Genomic DNA, 9,986 nt, shown 5'->3' with positions numbered 1-9,986 from the left:
GGGACCCAGCTTTGGATGAGACGTACCTTGACGATTTTTAAAGTACTTTCTTCCGCTCATATCAGACGTCCACAATGTACATGTCATTGTTTATGAACATTGCACGTAACATGGCACTTCAACTTTAAAAAAAGAAGCTGCAAGACAAAGGGTAGATTATGGTCAAGTAAAAACACCGAGAATAAAACAAAGAAGCCATGCCTGCACAGCAATTTGAAAAGAAAAAGTAGCCAGAAGAGGGTCAGTAAAACATCTCAGCGAGTAGAAAAGACTATGCCCTGACATACATCTACACCCACTGCACATTGTCCAGCATGGCATTTTTATAGAGCGGGAGCTTCGGTAAAACTATTTTATACAGCGGGAGCTTCGGTAAAATTATTTTATACAGCTAGAGCTACGATAAAAAAATCTGCATGGAGCAGGAGCTGCGTTAATTAAAAGACGGTTCAGCAAAGCTAAAGCAGCACGGGGGGCAGAAGTAGCGGTACAAAAACAGGACAATCTCATCAACTACTGCATGACTAAGTAGCAAGAACGAAATCAACGATGTCTCATGTTGGTATCATGCTGATCTCTGATCTTCAAGAACAATCAGCATCCAGTTTGCCTCTTGGCAGGTACCACCCTAACCAGTAATAACAAGCTAGTAATTACCTTTAACCACTACCTAGACAGACTAGTTGATGCTACAACTTACAAGGCTTGGACTGGCTGCCATTGTGGCCAGTGCTTACCGCGCAGAGCAGATCAATTCAGAGAGTACAGATCAAGACATTCGCCCCAGTCCTGCTCCTGTTTCGCCTCCCAGTAACCGCCGACGTAGCGGTGCGTCATCAGGCTGGTGATCTCGTCCTTCTCCACACGGAAGAAGCGGGGCCTGTGACGGGCGACGGACGAGTCGGCACCCCGGGATTCCACCTCCGCTACTTTCGCCTCGCGATCCCGGCGACGCTGGCGCTAGAGAAACAAACACGTACGGTATAGTCGTGTTGGAATACACCTTTTAGACTGCTTCACTAGAATGCAGCACCAATCCGTGATGATGGGAGGATTTGACAGATGACAGCACCATCAGTAGTACATGTACATGCCATACACATCTGCCTTGCTATTTACAGTTCAGAGTAAAGTGACTATGGACACCGGACGTTTCTTGGCATGCAGGCGAGGCGGCTCTCATCCACTCCAATCACACCCACTCATCACCCCCCCCCCCCCACCACAACACACAAACAACACACACTCGTCACCCCCCACCACCACCAGGCCCTGCTTACCTGCTTCTCCTCAAGCAACACCTTGTACTCGTTAGCCTTGTCAAAGTTGCCGGTCTCCATCACACGCTGATCAGGTCGACGCCGACTGTCAGTGGGTGCCACACTGTCATCTTCTTCATTCAGACAGCAGGTGAACTCACTGAAGCAGTACTTAGCGCTATGGCCCTCACTGAGGAGCACACAGGCACATGCAAGCACACACACAAACAGGCACACACAAACACATACCCAGGCACACACACGCACACACACACGCGCATGCACGCACACACACACACACAGACACACACACGCGCACACACATACACACATACTATATACACACACATGCAGCAAGGACATTTATCAACAATAGAAATGATCGACATGCCCTGGGAAACAAAAGTTAAAGGGGAAGTCCAGTGAAAAATTTAAATTTCAGGGTCGGTAGAGTTTCGGGCGCTGAGTCGAATGGTGTTGGTCCCACGTGTCTCCGACAAAGCGTTCTCGAGATATTTCCGTTTGAAAAACTGAGTTTCGGGGGCTGCGCCATGACGTCATGCGGCCGCGCCACACCCTCCGCAACGTCATAGCATGCAGCTAGGTCAAAAGGAGTGCGTGAAAGCAATAGTGTCAGTGCTATTTCGAATGATTTAGCGACCGATATTAGGTGGTGCAAGCGACCCCGAAGACCTAACTCCTTGTGAGAGTGAGGACGCAGCAATGGCTGACCTTCATGAGTTCGGTCTGGGGCTGAGAACCTCGGTATTCAGCTGAAGAAATGGCCGCGCGGGCCGGTCAAGAGTGAGCGCTGCTGAGTATCCGACTGATGAAGAAGCAGCAGCTATTGCAGACGAGGCTGATATAATTATCAGATCGCTGGAGAGCAGAGTCGCCAAAATGGAGAAGAGTGATGCGAGTGCTCTAAATGTTGTCCCATACCGATTCGCTTAGACTCCAGTAGCCTCCCGCATGGTGATGTTTTGGTGCGAACTTGGCATATTTCGGACTACTCAATTGGAGAACAGTGCAGGCTCTTTGAACCACGGGCGGGGCACGACTCTTCGCTCGCAACGCTACGGAATCTGAAAGTTCTAGGTCCGGGAGCTGTTCGCTGTTTTGTCACTTGTCACCGTTGTGCACTCATCGCTGTAGCATAAAATAATGAGGCGGGAGCGGAAAACTAAAATTTTCTTTCTCAAAGCACAACCACCGGCACCGCGTACCGGCAAGTAAAGGAGAAACGCACGTTCTCTGACTACATGACTGTACATACGACTGATACGAGTGTAGTACAATGACAAGTAGTTCGTGTGTTGACTAGTTTTCTGAGTCTTGTGTCAGTTGTGACTCGAGTCTTGTTGTAGCTACTACTCCAGCACGGCAGTACGGGAGTAGTTCCGTGTGTGATGAGTTTGTACTACAGCTAGCATGCACGCAGCGTATTGCTAGAGCCGTATACATGGTATACACGTAGAGGCATGCCGACGGAAAAAGTCCAACTTGGAAATGGCTAAAATACGGTATAACCTCGAGGTTTACCGAGCTGAAAATCACATGGTACATAGTGTTTGTAACACTGAATCGAATGGTCTTGGTCCGAAGAAGCTGCGACAAACGGTTCCCCAATCGAACGCGCTCCGAATACGGCCATTTTGACACAACTAGATGGTGTGGCTACCTGGCTGCACGCTGTGACGTCATCACCTGGATCTGGGTGATGCGAACTCAAATTCGCACATGTTCGATTGGGCGTATCTGACGAACCATAGGCCGCAGCCTCCTCGGACAAAGACCATTCGACTCAGCGACCCGAACTCTACGGACTGTGAAATTTAAATTTTTCACCGGACTTCCCCTTTAAAGCTGCTAGGAACACAGTTACTTGTGTATACTCATACACATAGAAACATGACAGTAGTCAACTGATTGATGCTTGGTAATTCACTGACAGTACTGATAGAGTTCTAATATGGAGACAATGGTGCAATAAGACCACGCCACCTAACACAAATACACTGATATCTCTCAGTTATCCGGACACCAAAATGAAGGGCACTCTGGTCCACTAGGTACCCTTTGGGCGAGCTCCAGTTGGTATATCACCACTCGTTCATTTTTTCTGTCAAGCGATGATGCGAAACGCCATTTTCCTGACTTGGGCCAGTCACAATGTGTACATAATACTAGTGAGCTGTGCACATTTTTTTAAACCTAGCGCCCGGTCCCGGACTGCCTGGATAAACGAGGTATGAGTGTAGAGTCTTTCTCGTGTCAGGTTGCTGTAAGGAGAACGTCACCAGCACAATAACTTACACGCACGGTTGACAACTTACGGTATGTTACGTGCCCGCCAGATTTCCACCGGCGCTTCGCAACGAGTCGCTACGTGTAACTTCTTCTCAATCTTGCTTTCCAGCACTTTGCTAGAGCTGATACTGCCGTCCCAGGTGCCTGTGACACTGTAGCAAGGAAGCTTTGTACGGTCGTACACTGTTCCTGTCACCTGAACAATGAGTAAACAAAGGAAGCAAAAACCCCTACTGTACTAAGTTTTGCTCATTCCTGACCCCCCCCCCCCCCCCCCCCACCAGATGAACACACATGCACACACACGCACACATACGTGCACGCACCCATAAGCCACAGCTAGACATTTGTGCAGCACAGCGTGACTGTAATGGAGCATGTGACTTACTCGTCGCGGCGGTGACTTGGAGAAGTAGCTGAACTCGTGGAACATCATCGTACACATATCTTGTGTGGTGTGATTGACAACTGCCATGTCACCAGACTGCATGAAGCAAATACCAACATCGACACCACAACAACACACGTCATGCAAGGCACACACTATACATACATACTCAACACACTCACGATCTTGATGATAAATAGGACGTTGCACACATGCAAACAAACCTTTTATAAAGGCCGCACACCGCTTGGCAGCAATGACAGGAACTGTACCACCACGACAGCGCGCTTTCGACCGACATATCTTGCATACACACCAGCCACCACGACGAGGACACTTGGGATGACGATACTGATTATTACAACCCTCCGTTTCATGCAAGACGCGCCCAGGTATGCCAATTCCAGCCTACAGTACAGCATTTGTGGCCTCGTTTCACTCATTCAAAACCTGCCCAACCGCCAATGATAACGTCTACAAAAGTAAACCAGCTGTCTGGAGGGTCGTAACTAGTCACTAATTATTGTCATCGGATGTGTCCTCGCTATAATGATCGGTGCGCATGCAAGGGGTACTGGTCAAGAGCGGAATGTAGTGCTGGCGAAGTTTCTGATTTACGAAATGGCTCAGAGCTCTGCTAAAACATCTCATCAGTCACAGGTTCCAACGAAAAAAATTGCCCGAACAGACAGACAGATGGCACACGGAAACACACACTGGCGTATTCTGCACAGCTTACAGAATCAATCCAGAGCTTTCCAACAATGACATTGTGAACTGTGGTGATTGGTTTGTTCCACGTATAATGATGACCGGTACGGCGGAAAAGAAGATGAGCTGAGCCATGAGGTAGAATCTGCGCGTATTTGCCACGGAACTTGGACGACATCGTGTAGTCTTCCCAGAACTGCCACTCTTCGCTTTCCACATGCATGGCACTCTCTGGTGGATGATGACTGACCTAGGAACCGGAGAGAGAGAGAGAGAGAGAGGGGGGGGGGGGGGGGGGGGGGAAGAGATAATGGCCATGGGTCATGGGTAAGCTATGATGGCCACGTTGACATTTAGGGTTCAACGTCGGTCCTATCAAGACGGCTGTAATGACCAACCGGACAGCAAAGAAGTTGAGACCATGAGGCCAAAGAGAAAGATTGCAACCTATCGCTAACCCCCCCCCCCCCCCCCCCCCCCACCTCCACCAGAGTCAATTCGACAGAGAAATAGAGACGTACGCAGATGAGTTTGCAGACTTTTGCAACACCAAGTTCCACGAGTCACGATATACAGGACAATACTACATGTCCACCATGTAAACATTTTACAGGAAGTTTTCACAAACCCGACTAGATGTTTCTAGGCTACGAGGCTGACCCCCCAGTTCTTGGGCGACGAACAGTACTGTAGTGCACTAGCACTGCAAGGACACATGGATACAGGAGCACCACTAACACATTCATCATTCGCACCACTGTGCAGTAGTGGTGCCAGGCACCAGGGACGCCATTGGCACATCACATTGCCATGCAGTGGGGGTACAAGTCGACACAGATACACGCACAGGAGCAACCCCTTACCTGCTCACAAACACATCTCCAGCCCAGGTCAGCCGTGCGGTCCAGCTCGTAAGTCTCACCAAGCAAAGGGTTGAAGGGCTTTTTGGTTCGATAGCTGGTGCTGCTGTACGATGCCACAGCAAATGCACAGATCAGCGCCATTTGCTCAGTGGAGCTGGTGACCTTAGCAGCTTGATCCAGTAGATCACTATACTCCATGTTGACCTCGCACAGTCGTTGCAGGAAAGACAGTGGCTCATTGATCATTACCTACATTGCAAAGAACATCAAGGCAAGTACATGTACAGAACCCGCCACAAAGCAGCAAAAGGTTACGCGTAAAGAATATTCACAACACTAGCCCCCTGCGATCATCAGCAGAGAAGACACGGTACCTGGGACACATCTTAATGCTGTGTGAAGGCTAGGTCCCAAACTTGGATCACTTCAGTCTTCAAATCAGTATAAATCGTGCATGTCTTTCCCTTGATAGCGTAAAGGCATAGTGTAAATAACAACACCTCAAGAATAACATAATTCCAAAGCCTGGACGAATTTCACTCGTCTTAAGGTTAGCCGGATGTGATCGCGAACCAGCACCTGACTCACACAAGTTGTGGCATGCGGCTAAAAATATGATTACTTGTAGAATTGCACTTTGTTGAGTACAGGCTGCAGTAATGGTCCAAGATCAAGCACTGCTGCCCTTCCCAGAAGTAGCAGCAGCAGCAGCAGCAGCGCTAGTGCCAGCAGAACCAACAGCACCTCGTTCAATCTAAACTCACTGGCATAGCAATCCGGGACAAATCCTGGCCGATGCAGTTCTTCAGTATACTCCAGAGGTTGACTGGAATATCGGGACGATCCAGCACCGTGCATCTATGCTGTCTACAAGATGAACTCCGGGCTGACCTCTAAAAAAAGAGACAGACGAACGTACAATAGCAAGCTGAAAATCAAAAATTCGGCAAAAGAAAGTATTCGCAAAGAAGCCGGGAGATGAGAAATCTACCGTACATAAGGACACCCAAATTCACGATCACTTTGAACGTACCACAAGGGGCCAGTCTTGTGGAGTATCTTCTTCCGCTTCTAAATTTGTTGAAGCATCCGCAGACGAGAAGTTAGTAGCACTGACACTGCCATCCCGCGAGTTGCCAGTGCTAATGTTATCCACGCAGTCCACAAAGATATCTTCGCTTTGGTCATCATCCGACGAGTTGCTGGTGTTGGGACGATGTGCACCGGACCCGTCCAGAGTGGCGTGCAGCGAGAAGGTCGACAAGCCACCGTCCGTTTCGTCGTGCTCCGCAGTGTCTGTGCTGACGGCGGCAGACTTGCTGATCACGGACGCCTCCAGGACGTTGTGCTGGCGCGCTATGGTCTCGACGGCCTCCTCTAGGCGCCGACGACGCTGCCGCTCACGCTGCACTACCGAAATCCAGGACTGAGTCTGACTGTCCGAGAGGCCAACAAAGTCATTGCTTCGCTGAGCACCACAAACACACCAACACACACACAGCACACTATGACCAGCACATTCACAAGGTACAGCTGACTTCAAAGAGGATAGAGCAGGCATGAATGGACGGGGTGCGCGCCACTGCAAACGCACCACGGGTGGAGGTCAGTACCACAGTCCAAAGTCAATCCCACTGGCCAAACACTAACCTTGAGCAACGTATCTGCTGAGATCTTGACCAGCATCATCTTTTCAAACAGTGGCTTGAGCTGCTTGGCGACAGCCACCTGGCTAGTCTCCAGAGACGAGAGTTCCCGCTGCAGACTGTGAACTAGCTGTCCCAAGTCCGTATGACAAGACTGCACTTCGCCTAGCTGAAAGTTCAGACTTCGCTGTAGGTTCACCACTGCCTCATCTTCACACAGGACACAAAACACACACACGCACACACACACACACACATACACCCACCCACACCCACACCGACACACACACAGAGTGGAATAAAACAACTAAAAAACAACGCGTATTGGCCACTGGCCTCACAGCATTTTTACATCAAATTTTATGATTTCATCGTCACGTACCGCCTTCGTCGTTATCAGCCAGCTGACTATTGCTTTCCTCAACACCATCTTCATTACTCAGCACTACATAGTCTGAGCACAAACAAGATAAAACAACAACAACAAGAAACAAAACAGTGCATGGATTATGCTTTTTGAGATAAGAATAGGTCCAGCTCATCGGAGGACACATACTGGAGGAACTAGTCTACCGCATTCACTAGTCAACATCCATGAGCATGTATAATTCAAAAAGAAGTATCAAAAAGAAGTACAAGACATAGAGAGTATAAACTTAGCTTTTCAATAGGTTTCATCATTTATGGCCGAAATTCGGACCGGATGAGCTGTCCATCTTCAGATCTGGATGGAGCTGTGCACCAGCTAAATTTTGGTAGTCAAGCTCAACAGACAGTTTATTGGCTGGCTACTTCCCTCCTAGTTCCCATGGGGTGGCTTCAATATACGGGTGAGATGAAATGAATACATCACATGATGACATCACGCGATGATGATGACCACATGATAAGGAAGACATAGTACAATGTCAAGTGAACAGCATGTTACTCGCACTCACCATCTGATGAGTGTGACGGTCCTCTGCTGGCCTGTTCCATAGCATTGATCCATTTCTGGCGGTCTACTTCATCCATTGCACGCAGGTACATGGGAGGCGAGCCTGGTGAGGATATGAGAAAGTCGAACCGAGCCAGTTTGTCGATTCGGCAGTACTTTATTTGAAGGGTACCTCGGCAGTTGGCCGACTTCCTGCTGTCGTCAGTGGACCTTTTTGCATGAGAGAGAGAGAGAGAGAGAGAGAGAGAGAGAGAGAGAGAGAGAGAGAGAGGGAGAAAGAATGAGAATGAGAATGAAAGGGAGAGAAAGAGAATGAGAATGTACATTTCTGCCAAGGTAGATGTAATTGTTAGACATGGAACAAACAGCATTGTATAATTATGACGAAACAGTGAAGACCCTTACACACAGGAAAGCATAGTCCGCGCCCGCTTGTCTGTGCTTCACCTATCCTGTAATCCAAGACTTCATATCTATTATACGTATATCCGTAATTCGTTCATCAACAGGACGTGGTCTGTAGGAAATGAGAAAATCCGGTGTGTTCCCTGCGTTGAGTATGGTAATGTCAGTCTGCTGTAAACTCCTCTGCTGCTGGCTATTATTTAATACGCATGTACAGTCCATTTCAAAACTATAGACGCGTAGTGTTTTGCAAAATTCGATGGGATTTAAAAAAAAAAAAATAGTTTTTTCTCTAGATTCCGTCTCTGCATCGCTTCACAATTCTGGCTATATACTTTGTTTTCGCTACAATTGAAGTTTATTTTAGGCCAGGTTTTCCGGCTTTACATGTCTCACGGCTGTCGTGCGCTACAGTACGTACGACTCGTACGTATGAGTTCACGCGTCTATAGTTTTGAAATGGACTGTAGTGAAGTATCTCATCCACGCATGATTTCGAGGACCCTATCTAAAGAGGCGGACGGGCGAGGATCTACTGTTAAAACTTCACGTAGTACTCTTATTTCTTTATTCTCGATATAAATCAATGTTTGGCAAATACCCTGCGATCCCATTACATTGGCCTGATATGAGGTCCTCTATAATATTACAGTCGTCCCTCTCTAATCCGGCACTTTATAATCCAGCACCCTCGATAAACCAGCACAATTTTCAGTAGCCAAAATGTCCTCTTCATGTACATTGCAGCAGTAAATCAGATTTGTTAATCCAGCACCCTCCCTTATCCAGCAGATTTTCGTGGCACAAATGGTGCCGGATTATAGAGGGACCACTGTACTAGCTGAAGGTGAAACACATGAATTATTCATTTGAATCATTTCCTGAATTCAAATAATTACAATAATTATTTATCATTTCCAAATGCGCAGACCACCTGTCCACAGTAGAAGAGAATGATTGAAAGGGAACTGAGACTTCACGAACAATTCCAAAGCTAATTGAAGTGTTCCGTCACAGCAGGACAAGTGCTCACTGAGACTGTTAGAATATAAATGGCTGAGAAAACGTGACAAACATTCAGCACCGCAGTCGTACCTGTAATAGCGAAGGCATCCATTCTTCAGCACAAATACCCTCCACTGATAGCCTCTCAGATAGCCAGTCCACCGCTGCAAGTTGCCTTCCATCGCAAAGCCACTAGCAATACATTTCCCTCAGGTACGACTCTGCAAGACTTCAGAAATTTGAACGGGAAATGGGAAATGGTGCTGTGCAAATGTCTCTGCAATTCCTTACACCTTACTCGATGAATGTCTCGGGTGAAAGCAAGTACAATCTAGTCTATCGAAAGTATGGCAAGCGACGACAAGGAAAGTGAGAAGGAAACATTGAAGTGAGTGAAGAGTGAGGACTGTTGTAGTAGGTGACAAATGAATTGAATTCGAATTCATTTGCGACAAGTCACGT

The 9,986-nt window shown here is 47.8% G+C and overlaps 1 protein-coding gene across 1 annotated transcript; it reads right to left on the bottom strand.

Moving 5' to 3' along the window:
• Positions 1-83: 83 nt before the first annotated feature.
• LOC135809652 (oxysterol-binding protein 1-like) lies at positions 84-9,986 on the bottom strand. The gene is made up of 12 exons (XM_065323055.1): positions 9,615-9,986; positions 8,116-8,324; positions 7,560-7,631; positions 7,182-7,387; positions 6,565-6,999; positions 6,296-6,424; positions 5,532-5,780; positions 4,697-4,918; positions 3,958-4,053; positions 3,596-3,765; positions 1,281-1,449; positions 84-960 (listed from the first exon to the last, which is right to left on the bottom strand). Exons 1-12 carry the CDS (start codon positions 9,704-9,706, stop codon positions 751-753), a joined length of 2,259 nt encoding a protein of 752 aa, XP_065179127.1. The 5' UTR covers positions 9,707-9,986; the 3' UTR covers positions 84-750.

This window comes from Sycon ciliatum, chromosome 2, assembly GCF_964019385.1.
Source record: "Sycon ciliatum chromosome 2, ocSycCili1.1, whole genome shotgun sequence".
NCBI classification, from domain to species: Eukaryota; Metazoa; Porifera; class Calcarea; order Leucosolenida; family Sycettidae; genus Sycon; species Sycon ciliatum.
The sequence above is the reverse complement of the archived record's forward strand: the minus strand, read 5'-3'. Positions and strand labels throughout refer to the sequence as shown.